A 27,048-nucleotide genomic window follows, 5' to 3' on the forward strand; every position below is an offset into this window, starting at 1 on the left:
CCCCTTCTTAACTGTTTGTAGATGCCAAGATGGGAACAAATTGTCCGCGTTGGGTGTGTGAGAGTCAGTCAAGCGAATCATTTCCGGATCACCTTTGCAGTGTCAAAAGAAAAGAAGAAAGATATCAATGACTGAATCTGACATCGTGCCGCATCTGCTCACAGCATAGTACCAAGTACTATGCTTCGAAAACCTGGTTGCAAGCAGCGCCGGGATGACACAGTTGGATCTCGCGACGGATCTCGTTGGACCATGCGCAATGCAACGCAAGCCGTTATATTGAAGGATGGCAGCGTCGATTTAATTCCAGGGGTGTCTTGTCTTTCTCGGAAATCACCGTCTCGGATCTGATACACACGATCTATTAAGACTTTTGATGAGCAAAGTCGAGAACGGATCTCTGCATACTTGGACACGCTAGCTAAGAGACCACGAAAGACTCAGGACTCACCCGCAGTATCTTGTCGCCTTTCACCAATCCTGTCAGTTTTGGAGTGAGGGTAAGGGTAATGACTGATGGAAAAGATGCCGGGGGCACCGCTTCATTGATGCCCACCTCGGGAAAAGCTAGGCAGCATTCGCTAATCTGGTCAACGGGATTACGCTCGAGTCTCGACTAACAATGGGATGACAGTGGAGACGAGACGATGGAGTCTCAGACATCTCTGGAAACAACAATAGACCAAATACAGGACAGGGGTGGCGGCTTAAACCTAGTCCTAGTCCACCTTGGTCCCTGGGCGAATGTTGCACCGGCATTCTTGAAGTCGCGTGGGCTTTGCGGCTTAGCGACACGCAGAAATCGCCATCGTATTACGGAGTACAAAGTACGTAATGATACAGATCTCTGCTGGTTGGCCCGAGTTGGTGGCCATCTTGTAGCGTTTGGTACTTCGTACGTCGTCACGAGTTGCATGGCATATGATAGGATTGGTTTCCCCCCTTGACCGGCGTCTTCCACGTGTGAGAGTACACAAACAGTGTATACTGGCCCTATCTGGAGGAATGTAGGGCATGTACATACCTAGGTACTTGAATAGGTATCTTTTGAGTTGGCATCTGGTATAACTGCATCTAACTAACTCATCTGCAAGGAACTTGGCGCCAACAAAGGCGGGCTGGCCAACAGTAACACTCTGCCCAGACGCTCCAAGCTGCTTCCTTCTACATGGCATCAATTCTAGCATTTATATACGGCTCATGCCGCACAAAGCCTCCCGCCAAGACGAGTCCACATCTTGACTCGTCAAGGCTCTCCACCCTTTCAGCTCAACTCGCAGTTCCGCCACTCACGATGCTCTTTGCCTCGGCATCTGTGGCGGCCATGAAAAACGATCTGGGCAACTGCGGCTCACGGTTTGTCGTACCCGGTGCGGCATCTTCTGCCGGGCCGAGCCTGAAGCAAGGCGTGACGATGGAACCGAGGAGATCATCCGGGCTAGCAGTGGAGGGAGAATGGTCCTCTAGGTGTTTGTAGATGGCCTGCGACAGCGGAGACAGACATGGAGCTGGCGATGCGTTCGCTTCATGTGCATGGGCTGTCCGGAAAATGTTCTTTTCCCGCAGGGCCCCGCGAAGGGCTGCTCGTTTAACGCTGTAGCCGGAGCCGTCGTCGCCCAGATGATGGCGCCATCCGCCATTGTGTGCCGTGCGCTGGAAGCGCAGCCCAGTTCGTCTGAAGCTCACGCGGATCGAGCCGGTACACCAGAAGCGAGGGCAATGATGGAGTCGACGTGCCGCCTCACTGACAAGGAGGTGGGTAGCAGGTCAATATCAGTGGTGACTCTTGGCTGCATCCCAAGCAGGGTCTTGACAAGCTGGTAGTACGTATACCGATCGAGTCTTTGAGTGTCTGAGTAAGAGCTGGCCTCTCATACACGGCAATGCCAAACACCACTACGATGCTGAGCATTGCCTTTACACGTTACACGGCCCTGCTACGCCGAGCCCGCAAACGCCATCCCGGGCCACGATGACGGCCCCTTGCGGCTCGTACCGCCAGCATCTACACAGAGGGGAAGTCGTCCAGCCTCTGCTCCATGCTCTTCAACCACCTTTGTGAGGACGCCCTGGTGTCGCTGGAGACGAGCTTCGGCGCCGGCCACCGGCACATCCAATACGACGGCAGCAGCAGCGAGTTTGACACTGCCATGACACTCGTGCAGGATCTGCCCAAGGTCTTCGTCAGACTGCGTGCAATTGGGTCTCCAATACATCTCGGTATGCTCCTTGCGCGCTGTAGCTTGACGTTGGTTGCTTGCAGGTCGACCATCTAGTCAACTTGCCCGGCTAAACAACAGTTGTGCTGCCGCCGACGGCTCGACGCAAACAACACTCACCGGGACACCGCCGGCATGCGGGTGTATTCGAGTCCGCCCAGGACGTACGGTGTCCGTCTAGAAGAGGCGATTCCGATGAGCGAATCCACCCGTGGGTCGAAATTGCGTGCGCTCAGATCGTCCCCGGCAGCAGACCGGCCGTTTCCGCACCCTCCTTTGCGTGTCGGAGGGCATCGTCGCCCCCGTGGTGCGGAGGAGCCGAGTATGTGGGCGGTATCCCGGCCGGCCTGTTGATGAGGCCAGGTCCGAGGCCGTCGGGGCCTGGGACCATATCCAGACCTGACAAGAACGACGATTCTTACCGACCACTGAAAAGAGCAACCTTTGGCGCTCTTTGGTCGGAATGAGGGCCGGGAACAGCAATTGAGGAACGGGGAGAGGACAAACCATGAGTAGAAACAAACCACCAAACAGTCTGGCGACTCGAGATGCGACTGGATGGACAATCAACACCACCCAAATCCCGGCAAGCCCCAACAATAATCAACAAGGCCTCTTCCTCTCTCCCTCATCTTGCCGCTCGCCGGCCAGGGTCAGGCCGCGCTGTTCCCATGCGAATCCACAGCGCCGACGACTTGGCGAGTCTGTTTACATTCATTAGCCCGGCTCGGCCAGGGCGCGCTCTGGCGGTCGGCATACTCCCTTTTACTGTCACAGGCATCATTGGTCTGTTTGCCGAATGAAGCTTTTCTCAACTCATAGCCCGGTCAACTTGTCTCACGAGTAACCACTCGCGCGTCGTTCGAGCATAACCAATTCCCCCAAAGTGACCCCATCGAGGCCACCATGTCCTAGACTCTGCCGGCTCACGAGTCAAGATCAAATCTCTTGCCCCGTCGCTCCGCTTTGCTTGTACCTGCTTGCATGTACAACGCACTTGGTAGTAGTATATGCGTATAACCAGACGCCGGCCCTTTCCTGTTGGCTGGTTGCGGAGTTGAGCACCGTGATGTAACGTGTGAGGATTCGCAACCTGCCTCGGATTGACTTTTGATAGTTGCCCATTACAACCCACAGGACTCCGCGCCCCGTATACTGGTTGTACTATGCTGATTTGCAAAGCTGCGGCGGGTGTACTCTGTGCGTACTACTGCGTAGTCCGGGCTGTGTTCGATGTTGTCTATGCCAGCCAGGACCCCGAAGCCCCGGTATGCAAGGTCCAGGTCCCCTGCTCGACTTGTCGAAGCTTTGATAAACATATGATCCATTGTAACCCCAAGATTCGGAGGCCTTGAGCCTATTTCCCCAGGATCGTGTGCAGCGTTTACAACTTACTCTTTCCATCCTTCACAGATATACAAAGACGCAGTCTCACGGGATGGACCGAGTCGGCTCAGCCGAGAACCACAAGCCTTTGGCTCCTCACGACGTGTACAACATGACAACTCGGACTGGCCACGACGAGCCGTATGCCGAAGCCACAAAAAGAAGCTGGTCTCTCAATCGCGGGGATCCCGAGGTTACCAACTTCCAGCCTCATCCGTCCAAGATTGTCCGCTGCTACTCCCATCCCTGGACGCAGATCCTGCTGATCTCGTTTATATGCTTCTGCCTTCCTGGGGTAAGCCAAGCAAGCCAATTGTACCCCGACTCCGAACTATACTGACAAGTCGGGCCGGTCGTCTTCAGATGTACAATGCGCTTACTGGACTCGGCGGCTCAGGACAAGTCGACTCGACCGTCGCCGCGAACGCCACCGTCGCCCTCCTCTCGGCCACGGCAGTCACGGCCTTGGCCGTCGCCGGTCCCGTCTTCTCCATCCTCGGACCGCGCATCAGCTTTCTCATGGCCGGCTGGACGTATGCCCTGTACAGCGGCTCGCTTCTCAACTTCAACCACACCGGCTGCGGGGCCTTTGTCATTGGATCCGGCGCCGTCCTCGGTGTCGGCGCGGCCTTCATCTGGATCGTCCAGGGCGCCATCATGACGACGTACGTGGACGAGTCGCAAAGGGGCCGCGCAATCGCCGTCTTCTGGATCATCTTCAACCTCGGCGGCGGCATCGGCTCCCTGGCCTCGTTCGGCCTCAACTACGACTCCCAGTCCGGCAGGGTCTCCAACTCGACATACGTTGCCCTCATGGCCATCATGCTGCTCGGCTGGACCCTCGGCGTCTTCATCTGCTCGCCCTCCCGCATCCGCCTGGCCCAGCTGGACAAGGCGGTCGAGACGGAGGAGCATACCCTCGGCGGAAGCGCCCTGACGGCCATCAGGACCATTGCCAGATGGCGCGTCCTTTGCATGCTGCCGCTCTTCTTCACCGCCAACGTCTTCTACAGCTACCAGCAGAACCAGGTCAATGGCCAGACCTTCAACATCCGCACTCGATCGCTCAACGGCGCCCTGTACTGGATCGCGCAGATGCTCGGCGGCCTCTTGATGGGATTGCTCCTCGACGTCCCCTGCCTCGACCGCCCCGCGCGCGCCAAGCTCGGCTGGGCCGTCGTCTTCGCATCCGGCATGGCCATCTGGGGAGGCGGCTATCGCTTCCAGCAGTGGCAAGACGCTCGACATGCCGCCGGCCACCACCAGGACCTTGACTTCAAGCGGGGGAGCCTCTCTGCCGGCCCCATCCTCCTCTACATCTTCTACGGAGCCTACGACGCCCTGTGGCAAGGCTACGCCTACTGGCTCATTGGCACCGAGTCTAACAGCTCAGCCCGCGCCGCCGTCCTCGTCGGAGCGTACAAGTCCCTGCAGGCCGCCGGCGGCGCCATGGCATGGCGTGTCAATGCCCAGAAGGCAGCTCCCATGAGCCAGTTCGGAATGAACTGGGGCTTGTGTATCGGTTCCCTCATCGCCGTGCTACCGACCGTCTGGACCGTCTCCAAGACCACAGCCACCGACGACGAGGCAAACGTCCCCTTCGGCGCGCACAACCAGCCCAACAAAGTGGCCACAGGGATAAAGTAGTCGCCGCGCGTGCGCAATGGAACGTAACCCGCCCTTACATAGATGCATAGCGTAAAATATACCATGCCAGCTGCCCGAGTTGCCGACCTCTAGCCTGGGGAACCCCCCCCCCCCCGATTGCAACCTCTGGGCCAATGCTTGGTGCGAGGCTGCCGGCGAGTTGCCTGTACCGCGTGGCTCGTGGCCCGTACGTATACTCGGCTTGCGTGTCCTGTAGAGCCGTTGGGGCGGCTCTCATCTCATCCATCACATCACCACTCTCTCATGCCCCGATGGTCGGGGAAGGATTCCTCCGCCTCTCGTCCCTTTGCGAATGCGCGAGTTGTCCGTCTCGTCGCCAGGCACAACAAGCTCGAGCTGGGACTTTTGTCTGCGCCGCCTTCCTTCTCCCTGCGTAGCGTCTTGGCCCGAAAGCCACACCGAGCGCTCCCGATTCCTCCGACGGTGTGTAAGTCGCCGCGACGCTGCCACAGATTCAGGGGCGGCTTGGCTGCTGTCTATCGCATGGACGTGAGGACTGGTGGCCGGGGAGGAACATCACCACTTGGCCCATTTATAAATAGTACTGAGGATTATTTAAAAAAATTGCAAAGCAAGAAAGAGTAGAAGAAAGGAGAATTGTAGCTTCACTGAAAAATATTCGTCCAAAGCTGGCCAGGAATATGGAGAAGCAAGTCATGAGGCAACTCTGAAAGGGCGCTGTTGGTTCCCAGCAGGGCACATGGCGCACAGGGCGCACAGGGCGGGGGAGGAAGCATAACAAGTGGAAACCGAAGCAGTGCCGTGCGCTGCCGTTGAGAGCAAATGACTGCCTGATGGCAATGGGTGGTGCATTTTGTCTTGTGGGGACAGACGATGCGTGAGAGAGAGTGGCGGGCGTTGTGTCACTATGCAGGCCAAGCTGGGTTATGATGCTGTCGCTATTTGACAGGGATGAATGAATGTTCATCGGGCTAGTGACTGGCATTTGAGCCATCTGTAGGTGGTGTTGTGACTAGGAGGTATGTAATCGTCCGATATACTGGCAGTGGGCGATTGACGATGGGCTGGGATGAGACTGAAGGCATCGTCGATGTGTTTTGTCGCTAGCTGTGGTTTGCGAGTTGCTCGACATGGGTAATGGTGGTTGGGTTATTGGGCTAATCGTGCCCGCCCCACTTTATGTGGTTCGGCTAGCAAAAGCCCTCACCACCAAAGGTGGTGCTCGACAGCAAGGCGGGCCGGACACCAAGGCGGGCCAATTTTCAACCTAATAACGCTATTAACCTCTTCGCCTATAATGTACACCCTTCTCGTCCCAAATTTCTAGTAGATCTAGTACAGAATCCAGACGCCATTTACGTGCCTTTTTAGCTGCTTCAAAAAACGTCCTCTTGGCGTGGTTGTGGCGCCTTTTGTCGGCATGCTCTTTATGCTTGCTGTTCGCCTGATGAACTCGAGAAAGGTCTTTGCAAAGGCGTGATTGGAAGGAGAAACGGCGAATGGTTGACGCGACAGGTATGCATTTGTTGGCGGTGACGGGAGGGGAGCCATATGAAGAGGTGCATTATCTGTTGACTGTTTTTCTAGACCGGGAAATAAAAATAGGACATGTATAGAAAACCAGATATTACAGCCCTTTTTAAAAAAAAAATCAAAAAAATCAAAGGTCGTCACTCATTCATTGGAAGCTTCAACGAAAAAAAAAACCCCGGATGTAATTACGCAGCTCATTAAAGATCCACCTGATCAATCGCCGGCCACCATTGAGACCAGGCCCCCTGCTCGTCGAGGTTATTGCTGACTTCCGCGAAAAGCTGGTTCAACAAGGTATTAGTGTCGAGCTCGTGCTCGTGCTCGTGCTCGTGCTCGTGCCCTTGAACCGGCCAAGTCGCCTGCGCCGAGGGCCGCTCCGCGCCCCGAATCTCCCGAGTATGCGCGTCGGATCTATCCACGACACGGAACTCGTGGACAGACTGGTGTAGAGTATCAAAGTCTGCTCGTGTGCGCCCCTGGTATCGTGTCCGGTCCTCGGTTGCTCGCTCGTAGAGCACGGATGCATGGTGTATCGTTTTGATCTTGCGCGTGCCGCCCTCTCAATGTTAGCGCAACGGTGGCCACGGTCGTGTCATGCTTGCGGGCGGCTTACCCATCCGTCGGCGATTTTCCAGACAAGTCGAAACTTTTCCAGGTAGTCGAGACACATTTTGAGACAGTCGCTTGCTCGCGGGCTGCGGCCCAGGTTCATTCGGGGGTATTTCGCCACGTAGAGGTTGAGGTAGCCGGCTGAGAATGCGCAGAACCCGGCAAAGGGCGTCATGAGATGCACGCCACACTCGGAGGCCTCGTGTAGAATGGCGGCGATGTGCTCTGCCGCGCCGAAGAGGAGTCGGGAGCTGTCGTCCCACCAGCCCTCGGGGGCGGGCGCCCCCAGCATGGGCTGGTCGACTGGACCCCGTGGCTCCGACTCCGGGGTCGGCAGGAAGGGGAAGTACTCGCGGTGAAGCATGAGGGTGCTGACAAGGCGTAAGCAGGGGCGGCGGCGGCAAGTTGGGAGCCCCGTCGACCGCTACCGCTGTGGGAAGGGGATTCTTACCTCACGTAGTACAGGAGATTGAGGTAGACGAACGTCTCGCCGAAGCCGAGCGTCATGTGGACGGCCACCGAGTTGCTGGGGTAATGGAGCTTCCGATGCTGGCCAGCCGAACCACATAAAGTGGGGCGGGCACGATTACTTGGGCCTTTGGGAATTCAGAATCAAACTCACCCACCAATTGGCTGTGGATCAGGCAAAAAGAGGAGCCACAGCTCTCGCAGCCTCGCCACTGGGGACCCTTCAGCGCTGGGGAAAAGTGAAGGCGTAACGATTGCGTCAACCAACGAAGACGGCGGCCAACTTGACTCATTAGAAAGAGGAAAAAATCCCACACAATAGCAGCACCCACGGCACAGGCACCATGATACACCTTGCGAAAGCTCTGGAATCCCGACAGCGGTCAAGAGACATTGCGGGGCTCAGTCGATGTTCTTGGTGGAAAGTGTCAAAGGCTGGCCTGCCCATGCGCTGGAGCTGGATGGGCCTTTGTGTCCACCTGGCGGTGGTGCTGGAAGGCTCCAGTAACAGCAACAGCAATTGCAGCCGCAGACCCCTGCAAGCCCGGCAGCGTCGCCCGGCAGCCAATCAGCGTGCGGAAAAGTCGTTGCTGTGGAAAGGCACAGCGTAGAATCTCATGGAATCTCGACTTTCTGTTCGGAGCAAGCACCAGCACCGCCTTGAGCAGCCCTTTTTTAATTCTTCAATCTCTTCCTCCCCTCAACTTTTATTGTCTCTTCATCTCTCCCCGTACTTCCACATCTCTGCAACGTTGTCAAGTCGTAATTAGCCCATCGAGACTTTGCATTCTCCCTTGGAGCTCCAAACAACTTCCTCTTTCTTTATACCAAGCGTCTAGGTAAGCTTGACCATGGTCCTCCTCCGCCACCTCGATTTCTTCGTTTGGTTTTTTCCTTTTTGCTTGACCCTACCCCATCGACTGGGCTTTGCACAGAGCCTGGTCGACGGAAGAGACTCAATCTGCCACAACTTAGTCAATGCACGGGATCAATTGCAACATCTCTCGAGCTTCCGTCATTTTCCTACCATACCCTACCTACCCTTACGGAGCACCTTGACGGCACACTTGACTAGCCGTTGCAATCCTTGATGAAACCCCAAGCTAACTCGACACCGCCAGACAATTCCTCCTTTAGATACCCATCACAATGTCTGAGACTTTCGAGTTCCAGGCTGAGATCTCTCAGCTTCTCTCGCTCATCATCAACACCGTCTACTCCAACAAGGAAATCTTCTTGAGAGAACTCGTCTCTAACGCCTCTGATGCCTTGGACAAGATCCGCTACAAGGCCTTGTCCGACCCCAGCCAGCTTGACTCTGGGAAGGACTTGCGCATTGATATTATCCCCAACAAGGAGGCCAAGACCTTGACCATCAGGGATACTGGTATTGGCATGACCAAGGCCGTAAGTTTAAACCAAACGCTTTGCTGTACCCGGAAATAGTCTTGAAGACTGACGTTTATGAAAAGGACCTTGTCAACAACCTGGGTACCATTGCCCGCTCTGGTACCAAGCAGTTTATGGAGGCTTTGACTGCTGGCGCCGATGTCTCCATGATTGGTCAGTTTGGTGTCGGTTTCTACTCTGCCTACCTTGTAGCCGACAAGGTCACTGTCGTTTCAAAGAACAACGATGACGAGCAGTACATCTGGGAGTCTAGTGCGGGTGGTACCTTCAACATCACCGCCGACACTGATGGTCAGCAGCTCGGTCGCGGTACCTCTATTATCCTCCACCTCAAGGATGAGCAGGCTGAGTATTTGAATGAGAGCAAGATCAAGGAGGTCATCAAGAAGCACTCCGAGTTCATCTCGTACCCCATCTACCTCCACGTCCAGAAGGAGACTGAGAAGGAGGTCCCCGACGAGGACGCCGATGTCGAGGAGGTCAAGGAGGAGGAGGGCGACGACAAGAAGCCTCGTATTGAGGAGGTCGATGACGAAGACGAGGAGAAGGAGAAGGAGAAGAAGAAAAAGACCAAGAAAATCAAGGAGACCACTATCGAAGAGGAAGAACTCAACAAGCAAAAGCCCATCTGGACTCGCAATCCCCAGGACATCACCCAGGAGGAATACGCTTCGTTCTACAAGTCTCTGTCCAACGACTGGGAGGACCACCTTGCCGTCAAGCACTTCTCCGTCGAGGGTCAGCTCGAGTTCCGTGCCATCCTCTTCGTTCCTAAGCGTGCTCCCTTTGATCTTTTCGAGACCAAGAAGACTAAGAACAACATCAAGCTTTATGTTCGCCGTGTCTTCATCACTGACGACGCTACCGAGCTTATCCCCGAGTGGCTCAGCTTCGTCAAGGGTGTCGTCGACTCTGAAGATCTTCCCCTCAACTTGTCTCGTGAGACCCTCCAGCAGAACAAGATCATGAAGGTCATCAAGAAGAATATTGTCAAGAAGTCCTTGGAGCTCTTCCAGGAGATTGCCGAGGACAAGGAGCAGTTTGACAAGTTCTACAGTGCCTTTTCCAAGAACTTGAAGCTCGGCATCCACGAGGACTCTCAGAACCGCCAGCAGCTCGCCAAGCTTTTGCGCTTCAACTCTACCAAGTCTGGGGATGAGATGACCTCTCTGTCCGATTACGTCACTCGCATGCCTGAGCACCAGAAGAATATGTACTACATCACTGGCGAGTCTATCAAGGCCGTCTCCAAGTCTCCTTTCCTTGACACTCTCAAAGAGAAGGGCTTCGAAGTTCTGTTCCTGGTTGACCCCATTGATGAGTACGCCATGACCCAGCTCAAGGAGTTCGAGGAGAAGAAGCTCGTTGATATTACCAAGGACTTCGAACTCGAGGAAACTGATGAGGAGAAGAAGGCCCGCGAGCAGGAGGAGAAGGAGTACGAGAGCCTGGCCAAGAGCCTCAAGAACGTCCTCGGCGAAAAGGTCGAAAAGGTCGTTGTCAGCCACAAGCTCGGTCTCTCCCCCTGCGCTATCCGAACGGGCCAATTTGGCTGGTCTGCCAACATGGAGCGTATTATGAAGGCCCAGGCCCTCCGTGACACCTCCATGTCCAGCTATATGTCTTCCAAGAAGACCTTTGAGATCTCCCCCAAGTCCGTTATCATCCAGGAGCTCAAGAAGAAGGTCGAGGCCGACGGCGAAAAAGATCGGACTGTCAAGTCCATCGTCCAGCTTCTGTTCGAGACCTCCCTGCTCGTGTCCGGTTTCACCATTGAGGAGCCTGCAGGCTTTGCCGAGCGCATCCACAAGCTCGTTCAGCTCGGTCTCAACATTGAAGAAGATGACTCTGCTGCCCCTGCCGAGGCTCCCGCTGAAGCTGAAGCCGCCCCTGCCGCCGAGACTGGCGACAGCGCTATGGAGGAGGTCGATTAGGCGCCTTCTCAGCGTATACTTGGCACAGAGGTTAGAAAAAGCTTTCACGGAGTTGGACGGTGTTTTAGATCACAAGGTCTCTGAACGCGCTGGTTGTTTTTGAGTCTTTTTATTTCTCTCAATGGATTTATGCTTTGCTTGGCCATAATTCCCTGGCATTGGCCTCATCAAGGATGGATCAGGGTGTACTTTACCAGCTAGCTATGATTATGAGGTAGACGGATCAATGAAAAGGCATAAATAGTATCTTTGGCTGGCTGGTGAAGATGTGACTGAGCGGTCCATGACACCCGAATCCCATCAACCGCGGTGCATGCTGCTCCACAAGAGCACAGATGCTGATTAGTGTGTGGCGTGTATAAGTGACAAGAAGTTGGGCATCCCAAGGACAAGGCATGTGACGCGTCACGTTGCCAAACTGTAGAGAAATTTCCCTCTTGACGGAGCGTGGTAGACGTGGCTTGTTACGATTTTGGCTACACGGCAAGGGGTATCGTTCGGGGACACGAGCTGCATGTCGCTGCACATGTCGACGATTTCAATCTTGGTTGGACCCTCCAAACAGCACTACTCAAAAGAATAAGGAACAAGCTCAAATGCCGGGTCGGAATGACGGACCCGGGACAATGCGATTTCGCAAGGCCATCTATCTTGTCAAGCGACATCCATGTTTAAATAGCGGAAACGGCGCGCATGGCCGTGCAGACTACAGTTGCGGGCAGGTGAGCGGGACGTTTGCGTGAGCTGAAGACAAGATCAAGATTATACAAGGACGTAGAGGGCACAAATCTGCCAGAGGAGAGGCTGCTGTTAGCCGTGAAACGCGAACGCGGGCACCGTGCTCGCACGGCAGGGAGAGGAGACGGGGGACGCACCAGGCTCAGGCCCAAGATCATGGAGCACCAGAAGCAGACGTTGTTGAGGGTCTGGCGGCCCCTGATGAGGCGCGTGCGCTGCAGCATGACGATGGGCAGCTGCAGCATCTGGCAGATGAAGCCGTAGCCGCGGATCTTCTTGGAGATGCAGGCCATGACGACCTCGTGCATGGCGGCGGAGATGAGGAAGGTGATGAGGGTGGCGAGCATCTTGCCCGTGTGCGGCCTCGAGGCGCTGTAGACGTGGCGGCGCAGGAAGGAGTAGACGGGGACGTTCCACTCGCGCGAGAACTCCATCCAGTCGGTCGAGTTCCACCAGTCGGCGTAGAAGTGGCGGTCTGCGAAGCGGGTGATTTCGGCAAAGGCGCCGAGGACGTACTCGAAGATGACGAGGAAGACGAGCAGGAAGGTGAGCATGAAGGGGAAGAGGAGCCAGGATATGGACTCGGCGAGGATGAGCAGGGCCTCGGGGGTGGACGGCGGCGAGGAGGCGTTGAGGCGGCGCTGGGCGTCGACGAGCACGGGGAGGATGAACTCTTCTGACGTGACGGTGAGGAGGAAGATGCAGCCGAAGGTGGCGACGGTTTTGGCAATGAGGGAGGTCCAGTTTACGCTCGGCGTGCGCGGGTACTCGAGCTCGTAGCAGAGCGTCGGGCAGAAGAGGTAGTCGATGTAGTTGGCCCAGGTGAGGTTGTGCGGGTACGTGGTGTTGCCCATGGGGGACGTGAGTTCGCGGGCGAGGGCTTCGCGAAGGGTTCCGATGTCGAGCGACGAGTCGGGGGAGGTGGCCGGCGAGGGCGGCGCGTGTTTGTCGGCGGGTTGGGGCGGGCGCTCCGTGTCGGGGGAGGACGGGGTCTTGGTCGTCGGGATGCCGGAGATGCTGCCGCGGCGGAGGTTGGCCGGGGGATAGACGTAGGCCGGTCTGGTGTCGGCGCTGTCGCCGGGCGAGTCCAGGGAGCGCAGGCGCTTCTCGGTCTCGGACAAGTGGCCGTTGTAGAAGGCGTACGAGTGCATCTTCATGAGCATCACCATGGTGTGCAGCAGCAGGAAGACCTGGGCCGTCCACGTCCACTCGAGCACGAAGGGCACGGCGATCCACAGGGTCAGCCAGAGAGCCTGGTATGCGCTCTGGATGGCCATGCCGGCCTTTGCCCAGGTCAGTGCCGCCCTCATGGGCGCCCTCCTGAAGACCCTGTGCAGCGGCAGGCCGACGAGCGACGTGGCCACCATGAGGAGGTCGGCGACGGCCAGGTGCCACAGCTTCACGGTGAACAGGCTCCAGATCTGGATGCGGAGCGGGTAGCCCGTGTCTCGCATATTGCGCAGCATCGTGGTGATGCCCATGATGGCCAGCCCGATCCAAAACAGATTGAAGAAGCCGTGGAAGTCGCGGTAGTCACTCTCGGGGTCAAAGTGCGACACACGCGAGGCGTACTCGATGGTCGGGAAGAGGCGACGCTTTTGCTCCGCGCGGACGAGCTTGCGCGCCGAGGACAGCGACTTGGCGGACGGCGGTGCGTTTTCCGGGATGGGCGTGGCGCGGCCGCTGTCATGGTGAGTACTTGGGTGCTTGTAGAGATGGGAAGCAAAGGCAAAAGGACCTGGTGATGGTGTTTTTGGCTTTGCTGTGTGGAGGAAGCAGGACTCACCTCGTCAACCCGCTCGCTGGCGCGCTCTCGCTCACCACGCCAATGTGACTGTCGCTCTCGCTGGACACAGTCCGCACCGCTCGGGTACGGATGCCTTTTCGCTTCCGCGGCCGCAAAATGTGGCCGTGGTCGCGGTCGCGGTCGAGGCCATTGGCCGTCACGGGCGCCGACGTGCTCATCATGCTCCTGGCCTGGTGTCTTTCACCTTCGTCGACCTCGGAGGCTTCTGGCTTCTTGCACTGCAGAGAGCCGCAGGCTGGGCCTGAGCGACTATTGTCCAAGTAACAACGCTCCGTACCAAAGCGCCTGCGCAATGGCAAACCCAATACTCTGTATATGCCGCTCAGCTCCGCAGAAGCTACAGGTAGAAAAAGGGGAAAAAAAAAAGGACGGACGAATAAGCGTCTCCACGCCAATCGAACAAAGAAGCCAGCTCGGCGCTTGCCGCCGCCACAGAGACCCCAGCGCACGTCACCCAGCTTCTTCCGGGGGATGGTGGACTGGATGGATGATCATTGACTGATCAGTCGATGGATGGCCTCGGAGACGCCCCGCGTCGTGGGCATGAATGTGAATGTGAGCATGAGCTGCTAGGCCGCCGGCGTGCCTTCAATCTCGTCCTCGTCCCAAGCTGCCAAGGAAGGGGCCACTCACGCCAAATGCCGCCAGTTGCCACCCGCTGGCCCGTTGGAGGAACGTCTGTTCTCCGACGGAGCAAGGTCAGCTTCCGAAGGCGCGCGGCGACTGGGCGAAACATGACGATTTGTGCGCCAACTTCCAACTAAGTAGGCTTGCGTGTCTCGCCCGCTCGCTCGCTTTGCAAACAACAACTAGCTTATTCATATTACTTGTATCAAATTCTACTACTAGTTGGTACATGAAGCCGCAAATCCCGGCTCCCACGCAAACAACACGCCCAAAGCCAAGCTAAGCAAAGTCGCCATCGCGCCGAGTCCATGCATGTCGCCTTCAAATCATGCCTGCAAATAAATAAACAAACGTAAACCCAGTCTCCGTAGAAATGCCAATCAGTTAGTATACACATGTGATCCCTTTTGTCTATATCGTGCCACCGCATTTCTTACTCGTGCTAAACGCAAGAGATATGTTTCAGGATGAAAATATCCTCAACTAAAAATAGATTCCGACTGGAAACCCTCGGCGTCGACTTATTAGCCAACGGCTAGTCCTGTCGGTGCACACGGTCTGTGTTGATCCATCTTTGAACCTGTCTCCGTAGCCTTGCTGAATCTGGTGTGTACGGTGAAGCTCCATGGCATGCCTAACCACCACTCGCCGTCCAGAGCTTGGAGATATGTTCGCCACCATTGGGCATTTTGGCTCCCTAGGAAGATCATGTAGTCGCAGCCCTCCTCATGCACCTTGTTGGCAAAGTGTTTTAGACCCTCTTGAGCCAAGAACCGCCGCTCTTCTTGCCGCTGGTTTTCAAGCTCGTCGGCCTGCATCCCTGGATCCACCACGCTGTCAACCTCCCTCACAATGTGCAACGTCTGTCGCACCGGGTCTACAGCCCGAGGAAACAAGCGCTGCAACGGCCCGCTGTAACTCCCTCGTCTGCGTCTGTCACGCCGGGTTACCGAGACACCCCCAGAAATGAGGCTGCGCTTCCCAAAGTCTTTGGCCTTGTAGTAAAGCACCTCATCAATGAGATTGGTGTTGAGCCACATATTGACCATCCTGTCCAGTGTCCCATCGAGGTCGGAGCCGGCCTGGTCCAAGTCGCTGGCGTATACGATTCTGAATGTCATGAGTTTGTACTCGAGCTCCAGAAGGTGCAACTGAAGCCGCAAAATAGGCCCGTTCATCCAGCCAAAACCACCTGTAATCCTCGAGGATGGTTTCATCCAGCTCCCGCTGCGCGAACTCTTGATCGATGCATTGGACGTGGTCAAGGTCGAATCGTGTGACTTTACCGAAGGCGACGGGCTGGCTTCGCGCAACATGCTATCACTCCTATGCGAGTTGCGCGCATAGTTGACACAGAGGAAGAAGTCTTGGTATGCCCGTCCTGTGAGGCAGGTGGGCTGCTGCCGCAGAGACTCCCTCGCCCGCTGGGCTGCCGCATGGAAGTCGAGGCACTCGATGAGTAACTTGTCGTAAAAGGCTTCCACGTAGGTTTGAACTGTCTTCCAGTGAACATAATACCACATGGCTGAGACATTTGAAATGCCGTGTCGCAAAAAAATGTGTGTCAAGTTGGTTGCGGGGCCAGATCGGTTGTATGCCGATAGACAAGCATTGAGCACAACGTTCTCGACTTGATGCTGGGCAAGAACTTCCGCGACGGCATCAGCTTTGGCAAGTTGCGTTTGAGGGATGGAAGATTCTGAAGCACTGGGTCTGTATTGCTTTGCGAACATCAACCAGGGACTCAGCTCACCAGTCCTGGGCCATGCCGGTCAGCAAAGGTTGATCAGTTGGATGTCAGGGGCAAGGAGGAGAAGGAGACCAAAAAACAGGAGAGGGGTGGGGGGGATGAAGTGAACAAGGGATATAGCCACGTACTCATTGCGCATAAGTCGCCCGTGGAGGTCAAAGTGAACCAAATTGAACTCGACCTTCTGCTTGGCTCGTTTAGACAGATGACGGTCTAGTTCTTCGAGGCTACCTGGGCGCACAATTTCGAGAGTAAGGCGGCTTCGGAGCTTCTTTTGGAGATTCATAAGTGGCCACTGTGCCAAGTCCGGCTCCGGGTCTCGTTGGGCACCGGCGCGGGAAAAGTCGCGGGCAATAACCAGGAGAATTTTGAAAGTGGCGTTGGTATCTGCTTGAATTTCTGCCAGCCGCGGGCCTTCGGGTCGTGGGGGTTGAATTGATCGACGAGATGGAAAGTCGCTGACACGGGTCACGCGCAAGCGTAGGTTGGGTAGACGTGCCACTTCCACAGACTCTAGTAGCTCCCATGCCAGGCAGTGAATGCCGCCCTCCGTCGTGCTCATGTTGTCGTTGCCGTGATGCTCCACCACATAAATCTGGGCTTCTGAATCGCCAGTCTCGAAGAAATTGGTATTTTTGTCCAGCTGGTCAAACAGCGCTTTGCCATATTCTTCAATCCGCTTCTCCGCAAGTGCTATATCATCCAAGCCGTCCTGGTCAGGGGCCAGATTCTGAGAGCTCCAACGAGGTCGGCCGGAGCTTTGCAAATACTTCTCAAAGACTCCGGAGTAATCAACTTCGGGAAAAGGGTCTTCAATATTTGCCAAGGTCGGGGCATTATTGTTGACACGAATCGAAACTCTCCATTGGCGCTTCCTGGTAGCGGGGACATCTTTGCCGTGGGATGAGGCGGTGGCAGATGTGGGTTCCGGGTCATGGGGGGGCGAGGGATAGGAGCGTATGTAAATCACATTCATCTCCTGGGCCTGTGAGTTATTGTCGAGGGTATGTGGTCTCTTGCGGCGTAGATTGACTGCATATTCTGATAGATTCGGCAGCTGTGGCGTGCTCAACTTGCGCTTCTGGAGTACCTGAGGGGAGAAGAAGTATTGGTCCATACAAGTAGGTCCTGAGATCAGAGCATGTCAGCATGAAGCAAGCCAGCATGCGCAGTGTAGCACACGTCGGAAGCATACGACATCGCACCGCTTCGGCGCACTCGCCATGATGGGCACGCGCGCGTTGCCTGAGGCTGAAGTGAAAGGAGGTGCAGATGCAACAAAGGTTTGCCGAAGGGCGTTCAAAAGGAGGGGCTTACCTGGGTGGTAACTGGTCTGGTGCGACTTGGCTGGCCAGCTCCGAGGTCAGCCAGTCGATTTGGTCGTTTTTTGAAGATTTCTACAGGCCAGTTGGTGAGCTGTTTGGTTGGGGTTCAGTAGCCATGTCAGAGATGCATAGAAAACCAGGCAGCTTTCTTTGGCACGGAGGAGAAATTGGGATTGAGGAAGAGAAGTGGGGGGGGGAGAAGAAGGAAACAAGGCGGCAAAAACGAGTGAGATAAACGTACTATTACGTGAGAGAGTCTCAAGTTTTGTCTGCGCCAGTCTGAGTGAGGAGAGGGGAGCCAAATGCGACTGGACCAAGTGACGACTTGGCCGGGGGGCAGGCAGAGGCAGAGGAAATTGACGGTGCTGTCTGTGAGAACTCTCAGGTGTCTGAACAGGTGCCGGCAGATCAAGCTTGTCGACGTCGAGGTCGGGGCCCAGGTGCTTACAGCTGAAGCTTCAGTGCCGCTTAGTGCCAATGTTTCGCGGCCGTTCAACCGGGCGAACGGGAACAACCTAGTCTGGACGGAAGGTGCGACGCAGAGTCAAGAATAACTTAATGATCTGCTCCCGGATATCGGCGACGGTCAATCTGCCCAGGCAGTCTGCTCAGATAGCTCGACTATTTCAGCCTGTATCGTAGTCCAAGGCTACCAACCTGCGAGACAGTTTTGGAGGCCCGCGGCTTGGAGACGTTGGACAAGCGTGTAGTGGACTTGAATGTGGGCGCGGTCTGCGGCCGCTGCCAACGGTGACAGGAGTCTGCAGTCTGGAGTCTGGAGTACTCGATAGAGTGCGGGCCGCACTGGCTCCAGCGTACAGGAGGTCCAGGCACAGGGCGTCCACTGGCTGAATATGGCGGGTGGCGCAGTTGACTGGCGGGAAGCTGGCGGGAAGCGTGCGCCAAGCCGAGGGGGGGAGGGGCTGAAGAAAGCTTGAGAAGGAGCGATCAAGATGAGCGCCGGGAAGCTGTGGATTCGCACGCACGAGGCGCTGCAGGCGCAACGCAAAACGCGGGCAGGTGTGAGGTGGTTGATTGGTTGGTTGGTTGGTTGGTTGGTCGGGAGGGTGGACGGGTGGACGGGTGGGTATCTGCTTTGTCTTGCTGGACCGAGTCTCAAATGGTTGGGGGCCAAGGCCGGTTGCGAGCGACAAATATTGACTGACGATGTTTTGAGATGTCCAAGTCAAGTCTGGTGTGATATTCCCACGCAGAGGCGGACAAGGGTTCCTTCAAATATGCAAGGGGTGGCCCGGCCCTGCAGGATCAATGATGAATGGATACAATAACGGTTCGAAGCGACACAAGACACGAGAGCACACCCGCACGACAAAGATGCACGCGCGCACCACCATGTCCACCATGTCGGCTCGAGGCGACATCGAGATGGACTGTTGAGTCCCTTGACCTCTGGGTCTATGAGCAAATGGGTCATTGCAGGGCCACAAGCCGTCTCTCTGGTGCAACAGGAAGCCTCTGCACGGGAATCACATCCAGCCCCTTGGACCGAACCCAGCATTCCAGTGCTGCCATTTGATCTTGGGTCGACGATATGACGCAATGCCAAACGACCAGCTCGCCTCACTCACTTCTTGCTAGGCATCTAGGCATCCAAGCGAAAAGCATGAGTCTGTCTCGTCCGGGGCCTTGGGATTTGGGGCTTGGGGCAAGATTCTTGATCGAATCTTGGTCTTCGACGGCATTCAGAGTCATCCGCCCAAGGCGTTCAAGCTGAAATGTTTGGCTGCCCGTCTCGGTCTTGTCAACCCTTGATTTGAACCCTTGCGCCTCACTTGCAGGTTCCGGCTTGCCACATAGGAAGGAAAGCTCGGACGGACGCTTGTGCCATCTTCTCGACGTCGGCCAAGCATCAAGGCCAAAATCCCCAAAGCCCTGCGCCTCTCTTAGGAACGACATCTGGACCGGTGGCACATCTCACCTGCCGATGGTAAATGGTGGCCCGGAGTCCTTGGGCCTACGCATGTATGCACGGGCGACTCTGCTTGAGCCGCATGGCACTTGATGCTACCGAACTCGACCATGTGCTTCAAACGCCCACCTCGACGTCGTACCGCTAATGCCTGGTCGCACTCGCACTCATCGCGATTTTTTGGCTGAAGCTACCGGCCGCTGTCTCACAGCCATCGCCTCAGCCCTGCCATCACAGGACCTGAGCTCATGTCGTCACACCGAGGCGCCCATCCTCTCGAGTCTGATTTGCCTCACCAGGCTTGGGGCCGCCGCCTGCCTCCACGCGCTGTTCTTGTCGGTATCGCACCAAGGCACCCGCCCTGCCAAACCTTCAACACCCCTTGGCGATTCGCTGACGAAATCCGAAGACGTGCCCATGGCCATTGGCACATGTGTAATGAGGATGAAGCTATTTCGCACCGACACGCCGCCGCACTTTAGCGGCATGTAAACCCGGGTGGCTGGGGGTCAATCAACCTACAGGCGAACTTGGACTAAGCAAGTGCCATTCTATTTGTCGGGTCGGTGGGATATTCAATCTCCGAGACCGCCATGGCCCATCAGCAACAAGTTTCATTTACGTTCCCTACAAAGAAGCCCTGCCACGGAGAAGCGAGTCGCCGGCGCGTCAATGCAACGGTGAGATGGGCTTAAAGAAACCGGTGGCGAAGCAAACGTCCATTACTCCGTACAAGCATGCTATTCCAGGCTTGTCAAACCACCTTCAATCAACCTGTGACGCTTCACTGGGTGCCTTCTGGCGGCCAAGAGGCCCGTGCAGGGCAAACTGTACATGTTCACACATGTCAAGTAATTATTTTCTTTACATTTCTTTTCTTTTCCTGTATTGCCCCGTGATGCCTCCGAATACACCATGGGCAGAATCATGATCCACTTCTTGCGGAATACTGGCCGTGGCCTTCCTTTGATCGCGGGATCAAGATGCTCGCCTCCGGATCTATTAATCGTGCCCGCCCCACTTTATGTGGTTCGGCTAGCAAAAGCCCTCACCACCAAAGGTGGTGCTCGACAGCAAGGCGGGCCGGACACCAAGGCGGGCCAATTTTCAACCTAATAACGCTATTAACCTCTTCGCCTATAATGTACACCCTTCTCGTCCCAAATTTCTAGTAGATCTAGTACAGAATCCAGACGCCATTTACGTGCCTTTTTAGCTGCTTCAAAAAACGTCCTCTTGGCGTGGTTGTGGCGCCTTTTGTCGGCATGCTCTTTATGCTTGCTGTTCGCCTGATGAACTCGAGAAAGGTCTTTGCAAAGGCGTGATTGGAAGGAGAAACGGCGAATGGTTGACGCGACAGGTATGCATTTGTTGGCGGTGACGGGAGGGGAGCCATATGAAGAGGTGCATTATCTGTTGACTGTTTTTCTAGACCGGGAAATAAAAATAGGACATGTATAGAAAACCAGATATTACAGCCCTTTTTAAAAAAAAAATCAAAAAAATCAAAGGTCGTCACTCATTCATTGGAAGCTTCAACGAAAAAAAAAACCCCGGATGTAATTACGCAGCTCATTAAAGATCCACCTGATCAATCGCCGGCCACCATTGAGACCAGGCCCCCTGCTCGTCGAGGTTATTGCTGACTTCCGCGAAAAGCTGGTTCAACAAGGTATTAGTGTCGAGCTCGTGCTCGTGCTCGTGCTCGTGCTCGTGCCCTTGAACCGGCCAAGTCGCCTGCGCCGAGGGCCGCTCCGCGCCCCGAATCTCCCGAGTATGCGCGTCGGATCTATCCACGACACGGAACTCGTGGACAGACTGGTGTAGAGTATCAAAGTCTGCTCGTGTGCGCCCCTGGTATCGTGTCCGGTCCTCGGTTGCTCGCTCGTAGAGCACGGATGCATGGTGTATCGTTTTGATCTTGCGCGTGCCGCCCTCTCAATGTTAGCGCAACGGTGGCCACGGTCGTGTCATGCTTGCGGGCGGCTTACCCATCCGTCGGCGATTTTCCAGACAAGTCGAAACTTTTCCAGGTAGTCGAGACACATTTTGAGACAGTCGCTTGCTCGCGGGCTGCGGCCCAGGTTCATTCGGGGGTATTTCGCCACGTAGAGGTTGAGGTAGCCGGCTGAGAATGCGCAGAACCCGGCAAAGGGCGTCATGAGATGCACGCCACACTCGGAGGCCTCGTGTAGAATGGCGGCGATGTGCTCTGCCGCGCCGAAGAGGAGTCGGGAGCTGTCGTCCCACCAGCCCTCGGGGGCGGGCGCCCCCAGCATGGGCTGGTCGACTGGACCCCGTGGCTCCGACTCCGGGGTCGGCAGGAAGGGGAAGTACTCGCGGTGAAGCATGAGGGTGCTGACAAGGCGTAAGCAGGGGCGGCGGCGGCAAGTTGGGAGCCCCGTCGACCGCTACCGCTGTGGGAAGGGGATTCTTACCTCACGTAGTACAGGAGATTGAGGTAGACGAACGTCTCGCCGAAGCCGAGCGTCATGTGGACGGCCACCGACCCTGCCAAGTGGTTGCCTGCAACATCATCGTCATAAACAGGCTTGGTGCAATTACAATTTCCATGGCGTTCAACGTTCCCCGACGTTCAACATTGGTCGTGTGCATTTCTATATTTACATTTACTCACTGGATATCAAACCACCACTGCCTTCACCAAAACGGAATAAGCCAGTTGTAACGGCTCGGTTCCCAAGGGATAAACAAGTCAGAGTCTACGTTGGCAGAGCCACTGGGGTCAATCTGAGCGGTTTGGTGTTAGGCTGGTGATAGGTCGTAGACCGTAACCGAGTGATTAGAGTCAAAGAGTTGTAAGCAAAGCTTGCCTAGGTAGGTCAATGTAATGATCGTATTGAACACTAAGGAGCTAGAGTCTATCTACGAAGCGAATCTGGGGTCCCTATATTACGCTGTTCACCTTAGGTTCACGCGAACCTTGGGTGAACTGCTGTTACGGAGTAGTAGTTACATTGTCATGAAACCAGCCTGCTTATACGTTACTGTTCGTCAACACCCCATGTCACCGTAGCGCTCCGACTATTGATCCGTTGGCCGTCGTGCCTGCACTCGGCCCCACCTGCGACCTACGCTACAGCCTACAGTAGCACATGAGCCATAACGCTGCTATATTATAAAATCACTACAACTATACTCCACTTGGGAATTTTATGTATTCTCCCCTGCAGTTTCCAACAGATATAATTAAGCTAAGCTAGCTATCTATACTACACCGCTACTCATCGAGTTGGAAGGAGGACGAGTCAACAGAGCTTTTGCACACCTGCGTTTGCTACAGCTGACGGACGGCAAAGTCTGCATGTGTCATTCATTTCCACGTGAATTACCCTCTCTGCCCACCGTCCCCACACAGACGAGACGCGGCTCCTCGAGAAACAAGCCGCAAACGCAGCATACAGTCGGACGGTCAATGCTCATTCTCAATGACGCCCCCAACCTGTCTATACCTTCTATCCGCGTATGCCAACCCAAATTCCTTCGTCTTGTTCCCGGGTATCATCTCAACCACCTCCCCCACAACGATGACGTGGTCTCGCACACGCACCAGGCCTCTCGTCGCCCCATCCCGCAACAGCTTGCATCGGAGGACCCTCAAGACTCCCTCTCCCTTCAGCAGCGGCGCCGAGTTCCTTCCGGGCTCTCCTCTGTCCATCGTATATGTCGCCCCGGCAATGGTGTCAAACACGTCGTCCGTGTTACCCCGGATGAAATGATCAGCGAGCGCCGCGCCGCTTTCGTCACTCGCCAGAACGTGGATGTTAAACTCTCCGCTGGAGGTGATTGCGTCGAGGGTCCGGCTCGGCGTGGCAATGTTGAACGAAACAAGAGGCGTCGGGGAGAGCGTCAACGACGTAAACGACGACATGGTCATGGCCCGGGGCGTGCCGTTGTGAGCCGCCGTGCACACGACGATCGGGTTCGTGAGTAGGCGGAAGACGGAGCGTAGTTGATCGGTCAGGCTGGTTTCGACATCCGGGTTCGTGGTTGGCGCCTTTGGCGACGAGACCTTCCATGTCTGATGTGAGGCTACTGTTTGGAAGCGTCTTGGTGTTGAGCCTGCGCACCCGGCCATCAGTCAGTGCCAATGCAGGATCAGCGGTGCAGACAAACTCACGACTGCGTGGAGCCGTCCTCGAACCTCCCTCGGGCTCCCCTGCTCGCGAGCGTAGCGGCAGCGGTTGCCGACCACTCATCCAACCCCCTATCTCAATTGCTCCCATCAATGTATCGTACATACCCTTGAACAACGGCATCAGGAGATAACTCCTCCTACCCTCCACAACCGCTGTCCGCCGAGCACAGCAGCTCCCTCTGCACGATGATGACCCTCCACCCAGCCGCCCCACTTGAATACTGCGCAAACTTCTGCACGTATTCCTCATTGCGTCACGCAGCTCATGGTGCTGCTTGGGTGCGGTTTCGTCCCTACAAAGCCGCACAATCGTGTTCGCTGGAAAGGAAGGGTGGGTTGGGCAAGTTTGAATGAATTGATGCACTCATGGGGAAATACCTGAAAATCGTTATCGATAGGACCATGCATGTGGGTGGATGTCGCCGCCGTGGGCAGCGGCCCGGGAATTTTTGCGACAACCACCAAGCGCAAGGGATCACCACCTCGATTTGCAACTACATCCTCTGTCCATCCCCCCAACGGACTCGCAAGGCACAACAAGGGTCACAGCTTCGCGGGAGAGCCTCTCGCAATGGGGAAATTTCCTTCCACGACGGTCCTCGCGCCCTTGAGAGCGGCCGTCTCACGCGCCAAGAGCCCCAGAACGCCGCCGACAAGCTTTGCCATTCAAGTCCGCCATGCAACATTCATCCCTCGTCCCCGTCGACCGTATTCATTCACCCAGCTTGTCACCCTCTCCGACGGCTCGACCTACACCATGCGCACGACGTCCCCTAACCCCATTTACCGCGCATCAAAGGATACCCGCAACACGCTCCTGTGGCAACCGAGCGAGAAGTCCCTCCGAAATGTCGAACTAGATGAGGCCGGAAAACTCGCTGCTTTTCGTGAGCGGTTTGGCCGCGCGTTTGATGCCGCCGCTCAGTCGGAGGAGGGCGAGGCCCCTGCTGCAGCCAGCGAGGCCAGCGACGATGTGTTTGCAGATTTAATTACGGGATATGCCGCACAGGATACGAGCACCATGAAGGATTCGGGGCCGAAGAGGGCACCTACTAGGAGAAAATAATTTCGGAATATATCGAGCAGTGATGGAATGCAGAGGGGCCAGCATCAAAATGACCACTAAACTTACATATATATGGGGATCTACCATTAAATGAGCAAAGCAAGAGCAGAGGGCTCGGAATACGTAGTGAGCTTCAGCAATGGCGTTGATACAATGCAGGTGTTCTCAAAATGTACAATAATCAGCTCGCCGAGCTTGTATGATAGGAATAGTCAAAGAGGTCTCTTGATTATGCGACCAAAGCATAGCTCCGACCCTACTCCACATGGTTCCCTGGGAATTGTCAATGTGACAAAAACTATTGTTGACAAGAACAAGCCGCCACTGGAATACTATTAATATCCTAGTCAGAATCCTCATCCATCCTTGCCCTGGCCCTGTCGATGGCCGTGTCACCAGGTGGCTTCGACTGCTGTTTGTATACCGGCGGTCGATAAAAGACTGACTCATCATCCTCTGCGTCCAATTGCATCAGGAACGTTTCCCATTTCTCAATTAGCTGCCGACGAGTTAGAAAATGGTCATGGATCCAAAAGGTCAATATTGAATGTCCACGCATCTTACCTCCTTCTGCGCTTCGACTGCGCTCTCGAGGAATGTTTCCACTCCGCTCTTAAAATCCTCCACCTTCTCCTTTTCAAACCGATCGATTTCAGTCTTCAGTGACCGACCCATCTCCTCAAAGAGTAATCTTGCTTGATGTACTCGTTTCTCCGCCTCGCCAACCTCGGCATTCATCTGGTTCAGGCGATCCTGCTGACTCTTTCCCTGTCGAAGTAATTTATCCTGTGTGCTCTTCTTCTTTTGAAGCTCCGACTCCGCAGAGTGCCAGGCGTAGAAACCCTTCTGGCGTTGACTGAAAGCTTGCTTCACGGACCCAATAAGGCGGATGTATTCCTCAATGATGATTCCGAAAGTGAGCACATCTTGCTGAGCCTGTCGGTCATACACATCCCGAATCGTGAGTTGAAGTTCGGACAAAGCTTCCAGAGGACCAGACAGAGTTGGCGATAGTTCGACGGTAGAAAGAGCATGAAGGGAAGCTGAAAAGTCGCCGGCCGCCTCAGCCATCATCTTGCGCTGCCCAACCATGGTCTCCATGGCCTTCAAAAGCCCCTTGAGCTGGTTCTCCAAAGCATCGAGGTAGACCTTGCGGTCGTGGAACCAGTCATCTTGCTCAACAAACTTATCTCCGCGTCCCACACTAATACCCAAAGAGCCGAAAACACCTTTGCTCTCGGCAGGAATAGGTTCCTTGTGCTCCCGATGTTTAATGTCAACATTGAAAGCCTCGCTCTCCAGGAACAGCTTGAGGTCAGCATCGTGTTGCAGGGTAGGGTGAGCAGCCGTCTTGTTGAGCATTTTCTCCAAAGCTGCTCGTCGAGCCTCGACAAAATTGCTATCGAATCGACCGACTGCCTGTTTTTCAGGAGGTGGAGGGACAATGCAGCCGGGATTGTTCGTGTGCAGGGTGTTGTATAGCCAGAGAAAGTCACGATATCGTCGCTTGACCTCGAATTCGGGCTGCTTGTAGGCTCGAGAAGTGGTCTGCAAAAGCCGATTAGTACTGCGAGTCAGCGTAGATGCTCAGACCTTGAACTGTCCGGAGCTGGGCCAATGCTGACTGACCTTGGTCCTGACAGAATAAACAATGTGTGAGCTTGTCAAGTCACCAATTTTGACCGGGTCGCCAACGGTAATATGGAAGGAAGGCTTCGAAGCCTGCTCGATGCTGACACTGGGTTGTGTGCCGCTTCGGACACTGCTCGGTCTTGCAGGTTCGACTGGAGGCGGCGCCCTCGGACTTCCAGGGCTTCTGAAATCATCATCACTCACTTGGTGAGGGTCAATCGGTCGTCGAGACTGCTGCTGTTGAGGCATCGTAGTTCGGATCACCATCTGCTCCTTCTGCGGCGGCACTGGCGGCGCGTCTGACGTTCCGTCATTTTCATCAGCTGAAGCACTAAGAGGACCCAAAGGATCTTCCACGGCTTCAAGGCGGGTAGGCTGGGCGACGAGGCGCCGTGGCCCGCGCGATGGGCGAGGTGTCGCAGGTGCAGCTTGCGAACCTGAGGGCTGAGAGCTGACAGGCTCGGCCTGGGAAGTCTCCCTCGGGCTGTGGCCCGAGTCGGCCCATGGCGACTCCTCGACATCCATGGATGGTTGGGTATATTTGGCCGGTGGGAGGAGGGCACTGGGTTGGCACGAGGTGAAGAGAACGCGATGTAGGATGACGATGTGTGGCGGGAGGCGATGCTCAGAGCAAACGTCAGTGTCAGCGGGCACATCACTTGTCCGTCCGCATTGCATTGCCAATGGTTCACATCTGCGACTGTCAATTCATGCCTGACCCTGGGCCCCACTTAACGCCGTCTCCGATGCCTGGGCACGCACTTCGTTCAAGGACAGTTGGAAAATTCATGGCCGATTGGTTTGATTCCCAGTACGGTTCAACTAC

The 27,048-nt window shown here is 55.6% G+C and overlaps 9 protein-coding genes across 9 annotated transcripts; 3 read left to right on the forward strand and 6 right to left on the reverse strand.

The window, feature by feature from the left end:
• Positions 1 to 3,385: 3,385 nt before the first annotated feature.
• On the forward strand, positions 3,386 to 5,252 carry MAM_04809 (Major facilitator superfamily domain, general substrate transporter; the record flags this gene model as incomplete). The annotated part of the gene is made up of 2 exons (XM_040823607.1): positions 3,386 to 3,487; positions 3,633 to 5,252. The coding sequence occupies 2 exons, from the start codon at positions 3,386 to 3,388 to the stop codon at positions 5,250 to 5,252; spliced, it is 1,722 nt and encodes a 573-aa protein (XP_040678278.1).
• A 1,712-nt stretch (positions 5,253 to 6,964) lies between these two features.
• MAM_04810 (uncharacterized protein) lies at positions 6,965 to 7,883 on the reverse strand (the record flags this gene model as incomplete). The annotated part of the gene is made up of 3 exons (XM_040823608.1): positions 6,965 to 7,324; positions 7,381 to 7,747; positions 7,828 to 7,883. 3 exons carry the CDS (start codon positions 7,881 to 7,883, stop codon positions 6,965 to 6,967), a joined length of 783 nt encoding a protein of 260 aa, XP_040678279.1.
• A 1,110-nt stretch (positions 7,884 to 8,993) lies between these two features.
• Positions 8,994 to 11,188, forward strand: MAM_04811 (heat shock protein 90; the record flags this gene model as incomplete). The annotated part of the gene is made up of 2 exons (XM_040823609.1): positions 8,994 to 9,251; positions 9,317 to 11,188. The coding sequence occupies 2 exons, from the start codon at positions 8,994 to 8,996 to the stop codon at positions 11,186 to 11,188; spliced, it is 2,130 nt and encodes a 709-aa protein (XP_040678280.1).
• A 671-nt stretch (positions 11,189 to 11,859) lies between these two features.
• On the reverse strand, positions 11,860 to 14,469 carry MAM_04812 (Membrane bound O-acyl transferase, MBOAT; the record flags this gene model as incomplete). Its single annotated transcript, XM_040823610.1, has 3 exons — positions 11,860 to 13,609; positions 13,713 to 13,974; positions 14,367 to 14,469. 3 exons carry the CDS (start codon positions 14,467 to 14,469, stop codon positions 11,860 to 11,862), a joined length of 2,115 nt encoding a protein of 704 aa, XP_040678281.1.
• A 415-nt stretch (positions 14,470 to 14,884) lies between these two features.
• On the reverse strand, positions 14,885 to 17,335 carry MAM_04813 (TPR repeat-containing protein; the record flags this gene model as incomplete). The annotated part of the gene is made up of 3 exons (XM_040823611.1): positions 14,885 to 16,118; positions 16,239 to 17,238; positions 17,293 to 17,335. 3 exons carry the CDS (start codon positions 17,333 to 17,335, stop codon positions 14,885 to 14,887), a joined length of 2,277 nt encoding a protein of 758 aa, XP_040678282.1.
• Positions 17,336 to 20,940: 3,605 nt separating this feature from the next.
• Positions 20,941 to 21,859, reverse strand: MAM_04814 (uncharacterized protein; the record flags this gene model as incomplete). Its single annotated transcript, XM_040823612.1, has 3 exons — positions 20,941 to 21,300; positions 21,357 to 21,723; positions 21,804 to 21,859. The coding sequence occupies 3 exons, from the start codon at positions 21,857 to 21,859 to the stop codon at positions 20,941 to 20,943; spliced, it is 783 nt and encodes a 260-aa protein (XP_040678283.1).
• A 939-nt stretch (positions 21,860 to 22,798) lies between these two features.
• On the reverse strand, positions 22,799 to 23,585 carry MAM_04815 (Flavin reductase-like, FMN-binding protein; the record flags this gene model as incomplete). Its single annotated transcript, XM_040823613.1, has 2 exons — positions 22,799 to 23,448; positions 23,531 to 23,585. 2 exons carry the CDS (start codon positions 23,583 to 23,585, stop codon positions 22,799 to 22,801), a joined length of 705 nt encoding a protein of 234 aa, XP_040678284.1.
• A 345-nt stretch (positions 23,586 to 23,930) lies between these two features.
• Positions 23,931 to 24,590, forward strand: MAM_04816 (uncharacterized protein; the record flags this gene model as incomplete). Its single annotated transcript, XM_040823614.1, has 1 exon — positions 23,931 to 24,590. One exon carries the CDS (start codon positions 23,931 to 23,933, stop codon positions 24,588 to 24,590), a length of 660 nt encoding a protein of 219 aa, XP_040678285.1.
• Positions 24,591 to 24,933: 343 nt separating this feature from the next.
• On the reverse strand, positions 24,934 to 26,747 carry MAM_04817 (Vps5; the record flags this gene model as incomplete). Its single annotated transcript, XM_040823615.1, has 3 exons — positions 24,934 to 25,089; positions 25,155 to 26,138; positions 26,220 to 26,747. The coding sequence occupies 3 exons, from the start codon at positions 26,745 to 26,747 to the stop codon at positions 24,934 to 24,936; spliced, it is 1,668 nt and encodes a 555-aa protein (XP_040678286.1).
• Between the last annotated feature and the right edge of the window lie 301 nt (positions 26,748 to 27,048).

Source organism: Metarhizium album, assembly GCF_000804445.1.
Source record: "Metarhizium album ARSEF 1941 chromosome Unknown scaffold_11, whole genome shotgun sequence".
NCBI classification, from domain to species: domain Eukaryota; kingdom Fungi; phylum Ascomycota; class Sordariomycetes; order Hypocreales; family Clavicipitaceae; genus Metarhizium; species Metarhizium album.